The sequence below is a fragment of the Monodon monoceros genome, unplaced genomic scaffold (assembly GCF_005190385.1).
Source record: "Monodon monoceros isolate NGI ecotype Baffin Bay Population unplaced genomic scaffold, NGI_Narwhal_1 Super_Scaffold_18, whole genome shotgun sequence".
Taxonomy (NCBI): domain Eukaryota; kingdom Metazoa; phylum Chordata; class Mammalia; order Artiodactyla; family Monodontidae; genus Monodon; species Monodon monoceros.
The window spans coordinates 14,666,323-14,689,738 of NW_021703774.1; the positions used below are offsets into that span (position 1 = coordinate 14,666,323).

At 37.4% G+C, this 23,416-nt stretch overlaps 1 protein-coding gene across 2 annotated transcripts in view; it reads right to left on the minus strand.

Annotated features, from left to right (window-relative positions):
* Positions 1 to 20,825, minus strand: part of USH2A (usherin) — a 788,115-nt gene extending 767,290 nt beyond the window's left edge. The window contains exons 1-3 of one of the 2 annotated variants that reach the window (XM_029229460.1): positions 20,643 to 20,825; positions 19,300 to 19,989; positions 15,612 to 15,777 (exon numbers count right to left, since the gene is read on the minus strand). In XM_029229460.1, coding sequence (XP_029085293.1) covers positions 15,612 to 15,777; positions 19,300 to 19,784 — 651 coding nt within the window. In that variant the 5' untranslated portion in view covers positions 19,785 to 19,989; positions 20,643 to 20,825. Of the gene's footprint in view, positions 1 to 15,611; positions 15,778 to 19,299; positions 19,990 to 20,642 lie in introns of those variants that run through there. The other variant, XM_029229459.1, reaches the window with a different exon arrangement.
* Positions 20,826 to 23,416: the final 2,591 nt, after the last annotated feature.

Sequence of the window (23,416 nt, forward strand, 5' to 3'; positions counted from 1 at the left end):
TTTGGAGATTAATCCTTTGTCAGTTGCTTCATTTGCAAATATTTTCTCCCATTCTGAGGGTTGTCTTTTGGTCTTGATTATGGTTTCCTTTGCTGTGCAAAAGCTTTGAAGTTTCATTAGGTCCCATTTGTTTATTTTTGTTTTTATTTCCATTACTCTAGGAGGTGGGTCAGAAAGGATCTTGCTGTGATTTATGTCATAGAGTGTTCTGCCTATGTTTTCCTCTAAGAGTTTGATAGTTTCTGGCCTTACATTTAGGTCTTTAATCCATTTTGAGTTTATTTTTGTGTATGGTGTTAGGGAGTGATCTAATCTCATACTTTTACATGTACCTGTCCAGTTTTCCCAGCACCATTTATTGAAGAGGCTGTCCTTTCTCCACTGTACATTCCTGCCACCTTTATCAAAGATAAGGTGTCCATATGTGCGTGGGTTTATCTCTGGGCTTTCTATCCTGTTCCATTGATCTATCTTTCTGTTTTTGAGCCAGTACCATACTGTCTTGATTACTGTAGCTTTGCAGTATAGTCTGAAGTCAGGGAGCCTGATTCCTCCAGCTCCTTTTTTCGTTCTCAAGATTGCTTTGGCTATTCGGGGTCTTTTGTGTTTCCATACAAATTGCGAAATTTTTTGTTCTAGTTCTGTGAAAAATGCCAGTGGTAGTTTGATAGGGATTGCATTGAATCTGTAGATTGCTTTGGGTAGTAGAGTCATTTTCACAATGTTGATTCTTGCCATCCAAGAACATGGTATATCTCTCCATCTATTTGTATCATCTTTAATTTCTTTCATCAGTGTCTTATAATTTTCTGCATACAGGTCTTTCATCTCCTTAGGTAGGTTTATTCCTAGATATTTTATTCTTTTTGTTGCAATGGTAAATGGGAGTGTTTTCTTGATTTCACTTTCAGATATTTCATCATTAGTATATAGGAATGCCAGAGATTTCTGTGCATTAACTTTGTATCCTGCTACTTCACCAAATTCATTGATTAGCTCTAGTAGTTTTCTGGTAGCATCTTTAGGATTCTCTATGTATAGTATCATGTCATCTGCAAACAGTGACAGCTTTACTTCTTCCAAATAAACTTATTTACAAGACAGAAAAAGACTCACAGACTTCAAAAACAAACTTATGGTTACCAAAGGGGAAAGGTGGTCAGGAGGGATAAATTAGCTGTTTGGAATTCACATGTACACACTACTATATATGAAATAGATAATCAACAAGGACCTACTGTATAGCACGGGGAACTCTACTCAATATTCTGTAATAACCTACATGGGTAAAGAATCTGAAAATGAATAGATACATGTATAACTGAATCACTTTGCTGTACACCTGAAACTAACACAACATTGTAAATCCACTATACTCAAATATAAAATAAAGATCAAATTAAAAAAAAAAGAATCCGGGCTTCCCTGGTGGCGCAGTGGTTGAGAGTTCGCCTGCCGATGCGGGGGACAGGGGTTCGTGCCCCGGTCCGGGAGGATCCCGCATGCCGCGGAGCGGCTGGGCCCGTGGGCCATGGCTGCTGGGCCTGCGCGTCCGGAGCCTGTGCTCCGAGACACGAGAGGCCACAGCGGTGAGAGACCCGTGTGCCTCAGGAAAAAAAAAAAAAAAAAAGAATCCATCAGCACTTGGAGACGACAGGTGGGTGGGTAGGTGGCCCACTTTCACCAAGGAGGTGTTGAAAATGCTAACCTTCCAATCCGTCATCTGCAACAAGGCCACCAGTGAGGTGATGGTGACAGGGACAGGTGGGAAACTGAACATATACATTCACCTGGCCATTGTGTCAGATCTCAATAGGGGGACAGCCTAGTGATAAAACGAAAAGTGAACTGGAGCCAGAGTCTCATAATATGGTAGCCAAAATGTCTAGGATAAAATAAAAGTCACATGTCATACAAATAACCAGAAAAACTATGACTTGAATGAGAACCGAAAATCTACCAATACCAACACTGAGATGAATCAGATAGAAGAATTATCTGATAAGGATTTAAAAGCATAAAAATACTTCCACAAGAAATTGTGAATTCTTTCAAAGCGAATGAAGAAAGAAGAGAAAATCTCAGCAAAGTAATAGAAGTTATAATAAAAGATCCAAATGGAAATTTAAGAATTATTTTTAAACAAAACTTTGAGACAATTAAAAAACTTGCTATATGGACTCAAGAGTAAAGTTAAGATGATGGAATAGAAACTGTGAACTTGAAGACAAATCAATGGTATTTACCTAAATTGAAACAAAAGAGAAAAAAATATTAAAAGAAATAAAATGAAGTGAGCCTCAAGGATCTGTGGGACAATAACAAAGAGATAGTATCTCTATAATTAGAATCACAGAGGAGAGTGACATTGAAAATATATTGAAAGAAATATTGTCTGAAAACATTGAAAAATGGCAAAAGACATAAACGTACAGATTCATAAGGCTGAGCAAACTCCCAATAATAGGATAATACCAAAGAAATTCATGCCAAGGAATTCAATATTAAACTTCTGAAAACAAAGCACAAAGAGAAACTCTTGAAAGTTGCCACAGGAAAATGATGCAAAACTTATAAGGGAATTTCAATTCAAATTACAACACCTGGTTTCTCACCTGAACGATGGAGGCCAGAAGGAGCGGCACAACATTTTTCAAGTAATGAAAGAAATTAACTCTCAATCACAAATTTTACATTCAGCAAAAATATCCTTTAGGAATGAAGGGAAAATCAACACATTCTCAGTTGAATGAAAACTAAGAGAATTTGTTTTCATCCAGCTCACTCTTAAAGAGGGACTAAAGAAAGTCCTTTAAAGAGAAACAAAATGACAACAAAAGGTTTAGAATTTCAGGAAGAAAATAAGAACATAAGAATGAGTAATATTAGGAGTAAATACATAAACTATCCTTATCATGAGTTTATTAAATAATATTTGATGGTCAAAGCAAAAACTTTAACACCATTTGCTGTGGTGCTCAATGTATGGAGAGGAAACACTCAAGGCAATTATACTTAAAAAGCAGTGTAGGTAAAGGGACCTAAATGGAAGTAAAGTTTCTACACTTCCACTGAAGTGACAAAACATCCATGTCAGTAGACTAAGTTAATTATATATACTGTAATACCTAAGCCGCTAAGAACGTTATACAAAAAGATACACCAAAAATGTTATAAATAAAGATGGAACCCTAAAACGTGTTCAAGTAACCCACAGCAAGGTAAGAAAAGCGAAACAGAGAAACCAAAATCAGAAGAAACAGAGAACTAATGACAAAACTGCAGACCTAAGTCTATCACATCATTAAGACGCTTAGATGTAAATGGTCTAAATACACCAAATAAGTGACAGAGATTGGCAGAGTGGATTAAAATTAGATAGATACATAGATAATTGATATAGATGCAGAATATAAATAAATATATACAGAATATATATATAAAACATGCTATGCAACAGCAGAATACACGTTAATTTCAAGTGCTCACAGAACGTTCACCAAGAACGTGGGGCCATTTTTTAAAAACTCAGCAAATTTTAAAGAACTGAAACTAAACAGTGTTTTTTCTGACCACAATGGATTCAAATTGGAAATCAATATCAGAAATATAATTTTGTTAAATCTTCAAAAGCTTGGAAACAAGAAACCTACTTGTAATTAATGCATGAGTCAAAGAAGTCTCAACAAAAATAAAAAATACATAGAACTGAATAATAATGAAAATACAACATACTAAAATCTTTGTGATACAGCTAAAGCAGTACAAAGAGGAATATTTACAACACTAAATTAAACATTAAATTAAATTACACACTAAATCACAGCACTAAACCTACTGCTTGCTTTTAAGGAGAGAAAAGGTCTGGAAATATCCATCTAAGTTCTTACCTCAAGAAACCCCAGAAAGAGAGCAAAATAAGCACAAATCAAGCAGACAGAAGGAAATAATAAATGTAAAAGCAGAGATCAATGAAACTGAGGATAGCTAAACAATAGAGAAAAATCAAGGGAAAATGTGGTTTTTCAAAAATATCAATTAAATTATAAACTTTTGGCAAGACTAACAATTATAAGAGAGAAGACACGAATAATATCAATAATGAAGCAGGTGATATCACTTTAGATCCTATAGCCAGTAAAACGATAATAAGGGGTAATAAAAGATAAGATGAATAATATTACAGTCACAAATTCAACATCTTAGAAGAAATAGACTAATTGTCTGAAAACCACAAATTACCTAAAATCAACCAAGATAAAATAGACAATCTGAATTAAAGAAATTCAATTTAATTAAAAATCTTCAAATATGAGATCTCCAAACAGCTTCACTAAACCTGGAGATGCCTACCAAACATTTAAGGAAGAATTAACGCTAATTTTACATAATCTATTTCAGAAAACAGAATAGGAGGGAACACTTCCCAACTCATTTTATGAGGACAGCATTAACCTAATACCAAAAGATAGTACGAGAAAGGAAAATTATGGATCAATACAGCTCATGAACATAGATGGAAAATTCCTCAGAGGAGTACTAGTAAATCAAATCAAGCAGCATATAAAAGGAATCATCATGACCAAGTCGAATTTATTCCAGGTATGTAAAGTTGGTTAAACATTTGAAAATCAATCAGTGTAACCAACCAGATTAACAGGCTAAAGAAGAAAAATCACATCAATTGATGTAAAAAAGGACTAACAAAATCCAACACTCATTATGATGAAAATTTTAATAAATTAGCAATAAAGGGAAATTTTCTCAACGTGATGAAGAGCATCTGCAGCTAACGTTATACTTATTCGTGAAAAACTGAATGTTTTCTCCCTAAGATCAGAAACAAAGCAAAGATGTTTGTTATTACCACTCTTATTCAACATAGTATTAGAAATTCTAGCTATTGCAACAAAGAAATAAAAATCACACATACTGGAAAGAAAGAAACTGCTCCTAACTGCAGGCAACATGATTGTCTATGTAGAAAATCCCAACAAATTACAAAAGAACTTTCAGAACTAATAAATTAGTTCAGCAAGGTTTTTAAATATAGGATCAAGCCCCCCCCAAATCAGTAACATTTTCTGTATTATAACAAAAAATATGTGGGAACTAAAATTTAAAACCTATAATCAATTTCAATCACTCCAAAGAAAATTTAACACTTATGAATAAACTTAGCAAAACATGCACAGGATCTGTATGCTGAAAATTACAAAATACCAATAAAAGAAATCAAAGATCTAAATTGTTCATGTATTGGAAGGTTCAGCATAGTAAAACATACCAATTCTCCCCAAGTTGATCTAGAGATGCAATGAAATTCCTAACAAGATCCCAACAAGACATTTGGTAGACACAGGTAAATTTATTCTAAAACGTATATGGAAAGGCACAGGCCCTGAAATATATTAAAAATATGAAATCTGTGGTGAAGTAAGGAACAGGTTGGGTGTGTTTATAAAAGGGAAATTTGGGGTAGCCTTATGGTAATAGAACTGTTCTTTATCTTGACTATGATGGAGCCACAAATCTACATATGTGATAAAACTGTACAGAACTGCACATACAAACAAGTCCAGAAAAATGGAAAGTCTAAATAAAGTGGGTGGATTGTATCAATATCAGTATCCTGGTTGTGATGTTATACTACAGTTTTGCAAGATGTTACCCTTGGGTAAGGGATACTTGGGATCTCTCAGTATTATTTCTCACAAATGTTTGCAAGTCGACAATTATCTCAAAAAAAGTTAATTAAAAATAAACAAAGAAGCACTATCTACACTGGACCTCTCCAAGTTTAGTGCTCCCTAGTTTTCAAAATTTCTTGGGTCTCACTTCTCTTTAATATTTATAAAAGCCTCTTCCCACAAACTTTGAGATGTTCTGTCTGAGACTGCTACAGGTATTTTAAGGGATTAAATAATAATGGTCACCATTTGTCCCAATGTGTACTCCCACAGAATTCATCTTATTTCCAGTTTACTGCTACCTCTCATTCAACCCAAACACTGAACCCAACTCTTTTATATAAATTCCCTAAGGTACCAAACCCCTCAAAATAGCTACCTGTAATCGATTTTGGCCAAATAACTACAATAACACAGTGGATTTGCAACCCAGAAAACAACAAACTTAACATTACATATTGTACATCCATAATCTAAACTTTCTCGGTCAACCCCACTACAGTGAAACTGGCACGAGCTGAGTCTCCTCTTCCAGCCCTTCGTCTCTGGCTCTCCTCTCCTCCCCAACCCCCAACTGGAATGCTTTATGTCCTTTCCCTGCCCTTTCCTTTTTCCTTTCTTTCTTTTCTCCCTAGATTGAGAACCATGTACACAAATCATAAACAAGAGAATCCAACTATTTTTCTACTTCTAGAATATACAATGTTTTTCAGGGATTATCTCATGTAGTCTTTAGAAAGCAGAATGACTGCTTTTCCCGATATGAACACTTACAAAAAATATATATTGACATACATACACACATAATTATATATATATTATATATATAAATATCATTTTTTCTCTGCTGTAATTAAATAATTGGAAGATTAACAAATCTATTAAAGCCTTTCCATTCTTGGAAAAGTTTTTATAATTTGTTTTATTTTAACTGTTCTTTCTTTGGCTTAGAGATATCTAAACTGGTATCTTGAACATATGCTCTTATTATGCATCCAGAACAATACAGCTGCTTGGAATATTTTTGAACGTCGCATTTGAGAGAGAGAAATACCAAGGGAAAATATATGGGAAAAGAAAACTATTCAAGGCCATGTTTAAATAAAGTCATATTCTCTCTTCCATTACCAAGCGATACATACCATAGGCCAAATTCTGCCCTAGGTTATATGAGCACTCTTCTTTTTGACTTTAGTGGGAATTGTTCATGTATAACTGAAGGCTTCAGTTAGCCCCGTGGACACAAAAATGCCTACCCTCAAAAGAAGCAAAAATGATCTGTCTTATTTGGCTTTTAGATGAAAGTGATATAATATAAATGACAATTCCATTAGATAATATAGGTTTTAAAAAGCACTACCATCAAGTTTTAACCATTACAAATTTGAGAGAATTACCATAGTGGCATTGGCAAGACCAGAGATTGTTGAAACAAATAAGAAGACGTTGGAAAATACTTTTCTTTTTATCGCAATTTTCAATTTTAGTAGTGTATGGAATAACTGTGCACTATAATATTTGTATATATTTTCCTTTTGTATATATTGTACATTTTCTAGCTATTGGCTGAGAATCAACCATTTTCTAGCAGAAAAAAATTGCTAAGTTCTTCAAATATCGGTTTCTAAGTTTAAATGTTAATTTATCCATAGCTTGCTTTAGATTTTGATTAGAGGTTTTTCCAGAGGAAAGGTCTTACTGAACTTAAATTTTTGCCATGAAATATTAGACTGATAACATTCAGACTTGTAAAGGGTAAACACTACAATGAGAGGTGTGTTCATCTTTTTGCATACATCAGCTAGACAAACCTTTTCTTTTGGTGTGTGTGTGTGTGTATATATATATATGTATATATATATGTATATATATATAGTGTATATACTAATGGAGAATAATAGTTATGAAATATATTGGATTAGGAGCAGGTGAAAAAACCTGGGTTGTCTGTCAGAGGGAGAAACAAAAACAGAAGACTTCATAGCTCTATGTAAAACTCTAAGCCACTTTTTCAAGACTTTTTCATTTAACACATGATATATTTCTTTCTAAGAAACTCAGACTCCCTGAGGCTTACAACATCTTTTGCTATTTTCATCTTCCAGGCATTGTTCACCTATTCCTGGTATGTAGAATTTCTTCCTTCCTCCTCTTCTCCACCTTAAAAGCCTATTTTTCCTTCAATAGTTAACGCAGATCCTACCTTCTTTATGCATCTTTCCTGACATACCTGAATTGGAATGAGTCATTTCCTGTCTTAAATTCTGATTATTTTATTTTGTTATACACTTTGTAATCCATCAAGGTAGGAAGGAGAACAAGAAATAATACTTGGGCCCCACCCCAGACCAATGAAGACACAATGGAGTGTGGGCATCTGAATATTTTTGAAAGCTTCTCAATGATGCTAATGATCTTTAGAGTTGAGAATTATTGCTCTGAGCTGCAGTCTAGCTTGTAAGTACTAAATATCAAAATTCTGACTCTCTTCCAGTACTTCTCCTTGGGCAAATGAAACCATTAGTCATACAATCATCCAAGCCAGAAATCTGGGATTTATCATCTCCCTTTACCTTAACCTCTACTTTCCTTCCATCAACAAGCCCTTTGATTTTAATTCCTAAATAGCTTTCAAAGCTGACCACTTCTCTGTGTATCTGCTATTGCCATCATGGTTCAAGGTATCTCACTTGGGCTCTAAGAGTAACCTAACAACACTTTTTTCTTGTCCTCATGCAAACTGTTCTCCTTCAGTGCAACCAACATGGTCCTTCTGAAAAGATAATCTGCTCAGGCCATACATTTTCCTTACTTCCCCCCACTTCCTCCCTCATCCCCTGTTCCCTGCATAAAGCATCTCAGTAGAGTTCTCTTGAAAACACTTTAACACGGCCAACAGTGATCTTTAAAACATAGCATCTTCCAATGGCTCTGGCTACATTTCACATGCTGCTCCACTCCACCTCCACTGGCCTTTCAGTATCTCATATGCAACAAAGTCCCTTTTACAAAAGGGCATCTGCACTATTTGCTATGCACGGATGAAATGTTCTCTACTCTGGTCACCTAGTTCAATCCTGTATGTTCTTTTGAATATATACTGTTATCAGTTAAATTCTATCCCCGCACAAAAGACAGACTGAAGTCCTAACCCCCCATGTCTGTGACTATGACCTTATTTGGAAACAGAGTCTTCGTGGATATAATCAAGTTAAGGTGAAGTCATACTGATTAGTTGGATCCTAACCCAGTATAACTGGTGTCCTTACAGAAAGAGGAGACACTGACACACACACACACAGGGGAGGAGATGCCCATGTGATATCGGAGGCAGAGATGAGCCTGATGCATCTAAAAACTCAGGATTTCTGGCAAACACCGGAAGCTAGAAGAAGCAAGTGAGGCTACTCCTCTATAAGTTTTAGAAAGAGCATGGTCTTGCAGATACCTTAATTTCAGACTTCTGGCCTCCAGAACTGGGAGAGAATACATTGTTGTTATTTTAAGCTACTCAGCTGGTGATTTTTTAGGGCAGGCCTAGCAAACTAATACTCCTATCTAATACAATTTCTTCAAAGTAAGCTTTCCTTGACTTCAGAGATTTGATCAAATTGTCCTTCAGATGATCCCACAGAACATATCACAGTTATAATTCGGTTTTCCTTGGTCTGATTGTCTGTCTTTTCCTTCCAATAGACTGTAAGCTCCATTACAGCAGACTATAAAGTACTTTATCAGACATTATTTTCTTTACGTGTCATTTACAGTAGAAGCTAAATAGGCTGGGTTTATCTTTGTTCCCAATTGTCACAGGTATCTATCATTTCAAGGAGCTACATAATTTTCCTAGGGTTGTACAAATTTTAAGTAAAATATCAAGAATTAAACATTGCCTTTTGGCTAAATATTATAGTTTAAAGTCTCATGCAAAAATGTACAGAGAATAATTTTTATGTTTTTACTGGGAGGGTTTTACCTTTCTCCATAATCAAGTGGGAAGAATTCCCCCTTATTTTTAAGGTATCCTTGCAAAAGGCTTGGTTCTGTATGCCATGGATCGGGTGATCAGGGTGGGTTAAGCGGATTATTCTTTCTTTAATCCACTCTAGTCTTTCCTGACTGTCATAAACCAAAAAGATACTGAGCAGAACTGTATATAAAATTATATTCTGTTATGTATTTAAGGCACCTGTATCCCTGAGAGATATAACTGTAAACTATATTGATTTGAATTATTTGTACAAATCATGTAAATATGTGAAGCATTACAAATATGTACAAATGTATGAAAATTCATTTATATTTTATTTACTTTACAAATATGTCTTGTTTCAGTTCTTGGTTTTTGTCAGGGGGAGTTCAGAGAACTTTGATAATTAACTACTTCTTCTGTCTTCACAGTGACCTAGGTTCACAGCAATTTATTATTTTTTTAGGTAAAGGTCAGAGAAAATTGAGACTGTAAATTCCGGCAGATAATTTCACCTCTCTAAGGTTCCTTTTTTAATCCAGTTCACCTAGTCAGTGCTCAATAATCACAGCTGTTATTATTATCATCACTTTCAGCTGATTATTCTGAAAAGCTTTGTTAAATTCTATTGATCTTTACTTCATTTTGAATAACAAACTATTCCCCTAACTTGGGGGATATTCAGTCGGCTAGCTACAAACAGAAGGCTTTCATATACATGTAAATAGTTACAGTTTAAAGCAATGAAAATTATGAAAGGAACGATATGGATTGAGATTCTCTTGTGGTGGGAGTCGAGGTGGTGCCCCCAGGAGAATCCCAGTTCACAGAGCTTCCTGAAATGAATGAGGAAGCTTCCATAAGGCTGCAAGGACGTTTTATGTTCCCTCAATCAACAGAGACAAGGCAATACCTTTATAAAGTGTGCACATGGGCATACACTCCAGAGATTCATTGAGAGAGTTGGTTTATCTATTCTAACAAATGTTGGTTAAATTGCATTTTCTTTTTCTCCAGAACCATCAATAGTGTCCCTTTTTCAGATTGAATACATAAATCAAAGAACATTTTTCACGAACAAACTATGATTATGAAACTCCTATTCTTCGTCTGTTGATCCCTAAAACTTCATTTACCCATGCATTTTTTTCCTTCACTGTATCAGATTAGAACTGCTCTTTTTCACTTTATTGTAGCTAGGACCATCTGTGGCTCTTGACTTGTCAGTGTATCGAGGAGCCCTCAAAAGAGCATAGATGATGTGAAAAACCCCACTGCTAAACTATTTCTTGCGTCCATACTTGCAGTATTTCATCAGCTTCTAATTATAGTACATAATTATTTGACTGCATTTTAGCATAATTACTAATGGGTTACTATACTAATGATTCTTTGATGCCATTTGTCCTATAAAATGTGTAGAACTACTTAAGGGAAAACAGTTTTCAGAGTTTCATAAAACTCTGAGGTTTTACTTTTAAATGATGTGCAACTAAATGTCAATATACTTCCAAGTTGTACTACCCACAAGCCCTAACAAACTGCTGAAGTAAAATCCTTTTACATATTTTCAAAACTTTTTTTTAAAAAAAGAAAATCCGAAGAGGTCTCTTAAAATAACTATAACATGTGCTGATTCAATATGAAAACTGAGCTTTAAAAAAAATCTGCTAATGTTATCAGTGCTCCCCATTCGATAATAGAAAGTCTGAATTGATTTTTTTCCAGTTTTAGTACAAAATATATGACATAACGAATTTCAGCTTGATATAATTTGAAATAGCCAATATATTAAACTCCAAAGTGAAATTTAAATTGGCAATCATGTCAGGTTCAAGTCCCTGAATGAATATTAATTTAAAAACTAATCGTCTTCCAACAGGTTGAAGCTTCGAAATGCTAGTTCTTGAATAAAAGCTGTTAGATCCATTACTGTAACATCAGGCATTTTTTGTTTAGGAAACTAGACCTCCAACATTTGGTATGTCTGGCTCTTCCTAGCATCTTTTTTTTTGCCCAGGGAGTTAATTATTTAAAACTCATTTCTTTTTCTGGATTTGGTAAATTAGAATTCTGATTTTACTGATGGAAAGCTGATACTGAGTGAACTGTCTGAGGTAAGGTGTAAGGTCAGATCGGTTAATTAATTTTATGTCACTGTGACTTTCTAAGTTAAATTCTGAGCCAACTCCATGAGTAAAGATGTTTTATTTTTATATACACACACGCACATACCATGTAAATTCATTGATTTGTGGCCATATTGGAGGATGAGTAAAAATATATGCATACACTACAGACTTGCAATTTTAAACTTGACTAAGCCAGATTATCAAGTGTGTGTTCTAGCCTATGCCCAGCATTATTAAGTCCCTAACCTCAAAATCAAACAGAATCTGGATGCACTATATTATAAGGCAACAGAGAATAAGTTACATTTCATATTAAAATATGTTCTTTGCAGTTAAATAGTGAAAGAGTTACAAGCTGCATTTGTCCATATCTTGGCTATGAAATCTACCAAAAACATGTTTGTGTAAATACCAGATAGCAGGGGGAAGCAGAAAAAAGCACAAACCCGATCGTCATTTGAGGACAAAGCTCTGTCACTTACCATCTCTGTCTAGACAACCCTACACAACTTAGAAGCTTTCCATACTTTCAAAGTCACTTACTTTTTAACGTAGAATTCCAGGAAGTCTGGTTTTGTTCATCTAGTCCTATCCTCTTATACATAAGTAAGAAAACTGAGTCAAGTGTATTTGTTAAAACTACTGAGTAGCATTACTTGAGTCAGATTTCTCTACACCTCATCTCTTATCCTTCCCACTGCTTTTTGTATTAACTTCCAAGGAATGAGCACATTCTTTATTAAACATCTATGAGCTATTATAAATATTGTAATATCTCAAATGTATTCAGACTTGTTTCCAGTTTAAAGGAACCCTACGCAGAACTCCAATTTAAATAATTGCTCTTTAATTTTTATTTGAATGAATCCAGGTCTCCATAATGCTGGGTACCCCCAAATCTATCAATAAATGCCAGACGAATAAATAAGCGATCTGCACGGCTTTTCTAATGATTTAGGACTGTTTCATTCTGTAGTTTTAACGTAAAATGTAGAATGGGGGGGGGAACTTATGTAAAAGTAAATAAGTAAAAGAAGACCACAAATTGGATAGGACAAATTTTCTCTTGATAGTCGGTTATGAAATAAAGCAGTCTCATTAAATCATAAGTACTTTAACCGTTTCTTGAAAGAAGGGGAAGATTTAAAGATTTATAAAGAAATTTTGCCTAGACTAGGAAGTGACTCACATTTGACATGTATTGAAATGATAATGCTGATTCCAATAGGCACGCTAAGAGCATGTGACTCCCAGGGGAGTAATTCAGTCATGGTTACCTCTTCACATTTGGAATTTTAAACTTTCTTTGTAAAGCTTTTAATGTACTACTGCCTGCCAAAACATGGCACATTTTCACGGATAAGGCAAAATAAAGGCAAGTAAAAAGCATTTTTTTCATCAGCGTTGATATAAAAATATGCGACAAATATAGCTATTCAACAACGTTTCAAGATTCCATTTCTTCAGTCTTCAGTGTTTTTTTGTGGTTTTTTTTGGCCACATGGCGGCACGTGGGATCTTAGTTCCCCAACAAGGGCTCAAACCTGCGTCCCCTGCAGTGGAAGCGCAGAGTCTTAACCATTGGACCTCCAGGGAAGCCCCTCTGCAGTGGTTTCTATTTCCATTTTTTATATGGAAACGTCATAACACAATTCTGTTGGTCTGGTCAGTGGGTGGAATGGACAAGATATAGAACAAATTAGTCCCCTATCTGCTAACTACTGAACAAATGAGAGGCAAGCATGACACACTGAATCCATCATATGCTATAGATGTCAGACGTGACCTATCTTTTTGTAGGTCCTTTCAACCCTGGTGGCATGGAAACCTCTGCGTCCTGACAACCAAATTTTCTAAACTCATAACCTAATGAGAAGCAGAGTGGGGAGGGGGAAGGGTAAGCTGTGACAAAGCAAGAGAGAGGCATGGACATATATACACTACCAAACGTAAGGTAGATAGCTAATGGGAAGCAGCCGCATAGCACAGGGAGATCAGCTCGGCGCCTTGTGACCACCTGGAGGGGTGGGATAGGGAAGGAGGGAGGGTGGGATAGGGAGGGAGGGAGGGTGGGATAGGGAGGGAGGGAGGGTGGGATAGGGAGGGAGGGAGGGTGGGAGGGAGACGCAAGAGGGAAGAGATATGGGAACATATGTATAACTGATTCACTTTGTTATAAAGCAGAAACTAACACCCCATTGTAAAGCAATTATACTCCAATAAAGATGTAAAAAAAAAAAGAAAAGCAGAGTAGGTAAGTCTAACATGATGACTGAATATCACTGTGTCAATACCATCCTATGGAAATCAATCATTGCTAATTCTCTGCATTTCTATTGTAAATGTTCTTCCTAAGTCTTTTAATGCATTGCAGTGCACATACATGGCAGAATTTCATACTACCAGGCCAAACAAAGGTATGTTTCAAGTGTATTTACGTCCTCAATAACGGTAGCTATGCTGAAAGAGACTTTAAAATCCAAATAACAATTTTCAAGACCTTCTAAGTGAGATAGGCTGGAACCTGGGACCCTTTGCTGCAGTGTTTACACCTGGACAAATGTTTCCTGGAGCAACAAAATATAAAGAAAGAAACTATAAGGGACTAAAAATAACTGCATGCATGTCCAGTTGGGGCAAATTATGGACAAGATACAAAAAGACAAAAAAAAAAACAACTGCCACTTCTGAAGAACCAGAGCAAAAGCAGGGTACCGCACATGCCCCCGGCACACAGCACCGCCAAAGGGGTGGGCAGAACACCTAAGCCACCACTCTGGCCCAACCCCTGGACACACCCCTACCCTACCCCATATAAGGAATCAGCTCCACCCCCTTCAGGGAGCGAGCAAGGGAATCTGTTACTTGCTTTTGCTCCCCGCTGCTGCAGCAGGGGCCCCAGTAAAGCCTTGCCTGAATCTCTTGTCTGGCCTCTTATCAATTTCTATTGATTAAGGAGGCCAAGAACCCTGGTAAGTAACATAAGGAAGTCTACCTGCTTGAGGGTGAGGGAAAAAATGTGAGAAACCAAAGATTATTTTCATAAAGTGCATGAGGGTACAAATGTCCTCTAGGGCAAATGGGGTGTGCGTGGACCACATTTGAGCACACCTATGAGAGCATATACTGAGAACTATAGTACACAGTACCTCTGGTATAAAAGGCAAGGGTGACTTAAGCTGCACTGGATCATTCCAGAGCCCTAAAGAAACCAAAGAGTGAACTGTCTCCATTCCTGACAACCATAAAATACCAACCATCTCACAGTTATCTCAGTCTTTAGCAGCTCCTAAGGCGAATACAAACTGTGGTTGACAACTGAAGTGATAACACCTTTTGAGTGTCTGATGCGTGAAGTTCATTAGTCCTGAGGTCAACATTTTAACACAACAGCCGAATTGTATTCATATCATCAGACGCTGTCCACCAAAAACCGCTGTAAAAACCAGGCAGGGGTCTTAATACTGCCAAGACTAGTAAGGTTAGAACTAGGCTGCAGAAGAGCCTTTCCGCATTTCTGAACGAAATAAAATACACCAAGCAAATAAAACAAACACTTGCTGAGGATATTACTCCAAATGGGATCGTCCTAACCTTCTGTGGGCATTTTCACAGTAATTCTGAGGGGGAAATTCTGGTATATCAAGAGATACACCATTAGGTCATTTAAATATTGTTTTCCTTTAGTTGTCATTTACACATAGTTGAAATCTAAAAGGTAGTGCTTCAAATCTGATGGGAAGATGCCATTTAAAGGAAAGAAAGGAAGATGGATCCCTGTGTTTAAACAAATGTTAAATATTTTTTTATTTTACTCACCTGTACACTGAGATGAATCCATTTCTTCACAAGAATTCTCCCCAGTGTCATTACTTTTATTGGAGGCTGCAAACCATTTACTGTGCGGTAATAAAACAGGGTCTCTTTCTCAGATACTGTAAGTTTGAACGCAATCTGCCCATCCGCTGTCTTCTCTATAACACACCTTGGGAAGCAACCAGAAAAGAGAAAAGGTCAGCCTCCAACCCATGAATAAGTACCTGAACGTTATCAAATTCAGGGCAAGCTTTCTCTCAATTAAGAAGCCCTTTTATTTCAATAAAAAATAGAATTCTTATTTACAATGTATTCCCCCAGAACCTCCACTCCCTTTATTGGAGATGCATGATGGGAGCTAAAGTGGTCGAATCATCCAACATGTGGCCTGTTGGCCCATTAGTTCCTCTGCTGTTTCTTTTATAGGAAGCGGTGCAATACACCACATCCGGCTTGGGTATTGAGTCACCAGCACAAATCTTTTTTCTTTTCTTTTTTTTTTTTTTAATGTAAAGAGAGGTTAGTGTCCATAGAAGGCTCTAAACCACTAACCCTGAGGTCAGAATCGCTCTATTTAATTCTCATGATGAAATGGAGCATGGACAACTATAGTCTTTACTTCGCTCATCATCAATGAGCCAGAAGCCAAAGCCAGTGTCTGTAGCTCGCCATGACCACACGGCCCAACTGAGGCACTGAGATCATGGTAACGATCCTGGAGGAAAGGTCATCCAAACTTCTAAGAGTACAGTGAAATATTTTGATAAAATAGAAGAATTTTCAGAAAAAATTTTAGGTCTGTGTAGGGCCACTTATCAAATTATTGTTTTTTAAATCACTTCTATTCTGATCACAACGGCACTCTTTTCCCATCCCTTTAAATAGACATTTTTATTTTTTATGTCTTCTAATTTCTCTATTGATTTATGTTTAATATATTTTATTTTATACTAATTATATCATTGCATGTGCCTAGCCACTCTGCACCCACTGAGCAGAAACAGATATGAACTTAAGCAACCCTTTCCTATTACATTTCAACCTAGCAACTCAACTTTTCAGCAGATGAGCCCCCTGAGTAGATTACTCCTCCAAATCTGCTGTTTAAAGAGAAATATCATGGACAGTAGCCATCAACATCCCCCCCAAATAACTAGCTATTAAATATGCTCATCAGCCTGCATCTCACAGACAAGAACTCAAAAGACGGTACATCCCAGGGAGGAGAATTTTATCAAGTCCTAGAGGAGTCTGGGTTCCTTTCTTCACCTGGTTGCCTCCCACTCAGCATCTCCAGGATAATGCCTGATCCTAGAATCCTCCCTGCTCAAGGTTCGTAAGGGGCCTTCCCTTGAGCTCACTTATCGTGCTGCCTTGGTAACAACACCCATCCATCCGTCTTCCCATTCGATCATGAGTTTTCTGACAATAGCACCATAGCCTGGTTTATAGTAGAGCCTCAAAAAAATGAGTCAGTGATCTGAGTAGGAAGAATCGAAGAGGCAAAGGTAAGATTGGGCAAACCAAGAATTCTTGCTAAAAGTGTTTTTAAAGCTTTCCTTAAAGGGCACATTTTTTCACAAATCATTCCTTCTCACTTGCATTTATTCTTTTTGAGAATTGAGAGGTAATATGACCGGAGAACACTTACCAGTCACTATTTCACTGTCACTTTTTTACTCTATCTGTACATATATTTGGTGATAAAGTTATGAGGCCAAATATATATATTTTATATAAGGCAAGTAGGTTTAGTTGACATACAGATTTTATATAAAGTGGAAATACAATTTTATGGAAATTCTATTGTGATTGTTTTTAACCCTATGGAAATTCTATTGTGATTTTTTTTAACCCTTTGGTAGGTGAATATTTCTAAGTCACTGGAATGAAAGAATTTCTCTCTATTCCCTGTCTCTAGGTCTTAAACAATCTAAGAAGAGTTTGCCTCTGTTCATCTCTCTTGAGTTAAATCTACAAGTTAGAATTTGACCATTACTCAAGGATGTATTTGCCACATGCAGGCTTATTTCCCCAAGCTTACTGAAAATGCATTTCTTAATATGTTATTGATTATCTTCCTTGCTATTTTGTTTGCCTGTAAACATACTAGCTTGGGTAGATAATGAATGTGAGAGGAAGGCAGGTAGCAAAATATTTAGGAACTGGATTTATTTTGCTCCTGAATAAACAATAATTGGATAATCCATGTTTTGTTTGTTTTACTTATCTAGTACAAACACCCTGAAATTTCCCCAATTCCCACAGGTATTTCAGTTTTGAGAATGGAAACGACCTTGATGCATGGAACTCTCAAAACCATATACCATGTGCTACTGCCTCTATAAATACTCCTCTGTCTTATTTATACAAAATGATACCAATGGAAGATGAATTTGGTAGAGACATATCCCTTGTAAAAAGCTTGGAAAAAATATTTCATCCTAGCCATATTTGTCAAGAGACAATTTTTTAAAACTCTTTGCACGTTAGTTACATAAACTAAGTAGGTTGGATTTACTGACATTTCAAACAGTAAGAAAACAGGTTTTTCTTTTCTTACCCCTACAGAAATAGGGGTAACGGTTTGTGACGATTTTCACTCCAAATAAAACAAAATGAAAATATGCCAACTTTCACTTGGCACATTACAACTAAACACCAAAGATGTTTAAGTTATATTTGCTTATGAAATTATAAGACTCTTCTGGTTTGTTTCACGAGTTTTTAGATATTTGGCCAACATCCTCATACAAAGAAAACTTCACGAGGAGAAGAGGCAAAAGCCCTACAGGAAGACGAAAGATGAGCAAAACATGCTTCAAAACTGTCCTACTCGTTCCAGTTTCCAGATTGTTTCTAAACACTTAGGGGAAACATTAGATACCAGCTTCAAAATTATTACAGAATGAAAATCAGGTGATTACAGAAAATAACCAAAAATGTTAAGGAAGCCCCCCTCCGAACTCACTGAAGGCATTTCTACTGGGATTAATGGCATGAATGCTTTTGAGAATCTTTTATGCTTTTCTGTATATTTCCTAACAGATGAAAACGCCAGGAAGCGAAGGGCCAAAAGCGACCTCTTTTCAGAGATAAGAGTGTCATTCATTTATTCAACTCATTATTGAGCATCTTCCAAGATGAGTTAAACAAACATCTCTTCCTGGGACAATAAGGATGCAGGCAACACAGTCCTAGGCCCTCAGAGAACTACATGCCTAATGAAAATTGTATACTCTAGTAAGGGCAAGTTGTTTATACAAACCTGGACCAAAACTTTGAAAATATCCATTATTTGTATTACTAGTCCCCATGACTTAAAACTCACACTGAGCCTGGTTGAGCCTCTGAAAACTAAGACCAAAAGTTTAGCTAAACTGCTGGGAAAAAAAAAAAAAAAAAAACCACAAAGAGCCAGGTGTAAATATGTCTGCCTGCCATGAAATTATTTTAACACACTCTTCTTTGAGGGTTTACTTCATCCATGGAAAGGAGAAAAATACTTCGAATTTAGGAAAAATTATTTGGAATATAAAGTTGACCAGGAGAGCCTGATATAGGAGTAGGTCTTCAGTTGCATCAATTCCAAAGTGCCTTCATTTCTAGGTTGGAATTCAAGTTGCAATACCCTTGACTCTTACTGATTTTGCAGGACCCTAGGAAAGCTTACACTCCCTCTGCTACTTACATTACACCTTCTTGCTCGGGTTTCAACCACACAGCTAGAGTAAATGACGCCGCCAACCTGGCAGCAGGAGGAGAGGCAAAGCAACTCTGGTGATTTCCAAAAATGAAACTTGCAGAAGGGCCGTGGGCATCGGGACTCAGATCACGCTGGTCTACAGTGATGCAGCCCCTGAGGCCTGCTGAGAAGAGGTCAGTGTAGGTGGGGGGTGACGATCGGTAAGGACAATCCTGAATGCAGAACCGCTGGGGACAGACCCGAAGGCCTTCAGCTGCGGCAGAGCTCTGACAGAAGGTGCTTCGGGCTGGGAGTCCACACGTCGCTTGGGTTGGCACCACCGAAACCTTCTTGAAAGCTGCCACGTTCTCCAGCCTTGGGAAAAGGCCCTGCGAGTCAGCCCACGATATGGAAGCAAAATAAGTAAAGAGCCATGTTTTAGGGGTGGGAAACAAGAAGCCGAAGCCCAAAGAAAGTGCCAGGCAATTCATGTTTACACAAAAGCATTCTCCTTCCAATTAAGCGGTCCTAAATAAATAATCAGGCCGTCGGCGCTGGCCAGCGACTCTTTAACACGGCGTGCTTTAAATAACATTGAGATAAATCCATTTTCGGCAAACCGCAGACGGCTTTTCACACTGGGGTAACACCGGAGGCCTCCTTAGTGATGGCGAAGACATGAGTAGCAGCTGGCGTCTGGGAATCAAAAGCAGAGAGTCAAGGAAGAGCTGCTACTGTTACATCTTTAAAACTTTCGGTGCATTCTAAGCAGGGGAATTCCGAGTCCCCAGGAAACATTATTAAACTTCTTAAAAATATTTTGAAATACACTCTCTAGAGTAAAACACTCATTCTTTTGGTAACTCTCTTCATCGGGCAAATCAAGCACTCGAAAAGCCCACAGGACAACCAGTTGGACGTATACGTATGTGCACATACTTTTATTAATATATTTCCCCACACAGTAATTTCAGATTGCTACTCCACCCCAGGGAATTAGCACTAACCACTCTCCTTCACAAGGTTAAGAACTATATAGATTTCCTTTACACACGCACGGGACGTTGTTAACGCGGAGCTAACTTGCAGATGTCCCGAATAAAGCTGGCAAAGCACTTCGGGCCTTCCCCCCCCCCCCCCCCCCCCCCCGCCCCCCCCCCCGCCCATCGCAGCATGTGCGGCAACTTTAAGCTCACGGTAAAGCTGATTAGAAAACCCAACACCATCTGTCTGTCCCACGCCTCAGTATTTAGCAAACGTTTGTGTGTTTCCTCATATGACTATGTGTAGGTTACATATGGACCCCTGATACTGTGTAAGTAATTGTATTGATAAATAAGCTGAGTTACCATTTCTTTATAGCATTTCAACCAGGCCCCTCAGTGTGACAAATGGCTCTTCACAGGACCGCTGTCCCTGGTTGCCTGGCAACGCTGCGGTAACCTCCGGAAAGTCTCAGCAAATAGGCCACAGCAGCAGGACGGCCGCATGGAAGACTTGGGTGCCCAAGTCAGGGATTCTGCGCAGCGAACGCTTGGTTACCTGAAACTCAGAGTGCAGTCTGCTGGCTGGCCCGCCTGGAACTGAGCTCCTCGAGCCTCCAGCAGGTGCCTCAAGCAGTGGGAGGGACCAGCACGGGGCCAGGCATGCATAATTTTAAAGTAGCAGTGCACCTTATCCTCTAATCCCTTCTTTTGCCCCTCCCTTTCCCTGGCTTTCATGCACCTCAATCCATTTAATCATGTCATCAAAATGATCTCACAGAAGCAAAAGGACCGCTGACTTCTTAGCTGCTTGATTGGATATGAATATGTGTGTATTTACGAATGCATGTTTGATGTCAATTCTATGTAGTTTTATTACATCCAAAACTCTCTTCAGCCATCTGGGACGTCTCATCCTATAGGAGAAACATTCTAAAGCAAGTGATACTTCTATCCCTCCACTGTCTTATAAACGGAAAATTCATTTGGGAAACAGCTAGCCAGTTGGGCTTTTTCTGTAAGTTATCATATTTAGAGAAATGTTTAGAAGTGAGAGAAATGTCTGTATGGCATTTCTTGTTAGTAAGGCAGGCAGAGACAACTCCAGAATGTCTTCACTCAAATTTCCTTTCATTTCTCTTCCAAGAGAGACCTGGCCATAACTTTTAAGTATCAACCTTACCAATCAGAACTAGGTGCTTCCAGAGGAAATCTTCGTCTTTTGTCAAATTATCCTATTCTCTCTACTAGTTGATTATTATAATCTTGCAAGGGCAATTTTTATTTAAAAGCAAAGTTTAATGTAAAACCAGCTAATATGTAAGGAAAATCTGGGGAAATATGTTTGGAAATAGGTACATAGAACACAGTGAAGTAGACAAATGGATTACTCACACCTCTACAAAACATGTAACCAATATTGGTCTTCCAATGTGTTATTGAATGTCTGGCTCCTCTTTACGCCTTAGGAATCCAAAGATTAACTTTAATTTTTAATTGTGGTGCTTCAGTATATCTTTTGGGTCACCATTCTGGGGATAAAAAATCATCTCCACATAACAACTCCTGCTTTGTAGTAGGAAGTCATGACTCAAAGGAGACAATCTAAGATTAGCAACTCTGCTCCACAACCAGAAATGCTGCCTGTAATTTGCAAGGGCAGACAATGGATTGACATGGCCCTCAACTTTTGCAATTCCGTACTATCAATCCTGAAGATATATCTGGTAAATGATGTGGGCACCAACAGTTCTACCACTAGAAGTGCCTGAGAAATACATAAAGGAAAAAAAAAGTAAGGGTACAGGAGGAAAGTTTAGTTCAATACAAGTAACTATGTGCTACTATTTTTCTCATATATTTTCGTGGATTCACTGGGTAGTTCTGTTCTAGACCAGCTTGGCTGGGCCTGGATGGTCTGATTTGGCCTCACTCTCTCATCTAGCAGTTGGCTTGACACTCATGGGAGTCTAACCCAAGCTCATTCTGGTGAGAGCAGGAAAATTCCAAGCAACATAAGACGGGACAGCCTAATGTAAAATATTATTCAGGCATCTGCTTATATCATATTTGCTAATGTTCCCATTGACCAGAGCAAGTCACATGGCCAAGCCCAGATTCAAAGGCTGTGAAGTTGACTCAGTTCTTCAAAGAACAGTTGAGAATTGCTAGCAATTTCTTCTTCTAGTGGTAAAGACATCATTGAATCAGAATTTCCTTCCTCTGAAAAAGTCCAAAAAATGGTCTTTTAGTTAGACAACTGTAAGTAAGTTCATACTCATTATTGTGGAAAACGTTACTATAATAAGCTTAGTGTTTCAAGTCCTTGAGGCTTAGCTCCTATTGATGGACAAAATCAAGGGATATCCTTGGGTTTTTAACATCCCTTAATTTGCTATTAAAATTGACTAACCTCTGGCATAAATGATCTAGAAAAACAGTGAATGTACAATAAGTACTATTAGATGTGAAAATAGAGGCATAAACTACAGAGGCAATGTGATTACAAATACAAGAAAAAGTAGACAATTTTATGAGAATTAAACTTGAGTTCTTAGGCAAATTGGAAAAGTTGCTTAAAATATTTCCAACTTAGACTGATTCAAGAAGAGAGAGAGATGGAAACAACCCAGATGTCCATCAGCTGCAGAACAGATAAAGAAATTGTGGTACATGCATAGACTGGAAGGAGAAAGCACAATGAAAGAAAAGTGAACTACCATTACAAGCAACAACGTGGATAAATCTCACAGACGTGGTCGTCAGTGAAATAGGGCAGACGCCCCCAAGAACATAGTGTATGATTCCATTTATATGAAGTGCAAAGGCAAAGCTAATCTGTGGTGACAGAAGTCAGAATAGTGCTCTCTTTAAGACAGAGGAAGAGACTGGAAAGTGTTCAAAGAAGCCAGCAGGAGTGCTGGACATTATCTTGATATGGGTGGTGGTTACACAGGTGGATACATTTTTAAAAGTTCCTCAAGCTTTACACTTAAGGTTTGTCCGCTTTGTGCAAATTATACCTCTATAAAAAAAAAGAGTAGTAAATTTTTAAAAATTTAAGATGAATAGTTCTATCTGTTATAGTCTGAGGTTAAATGTCTTCCCACAAGGAAAACGGTGGGCCTGGAGAGTTGTGC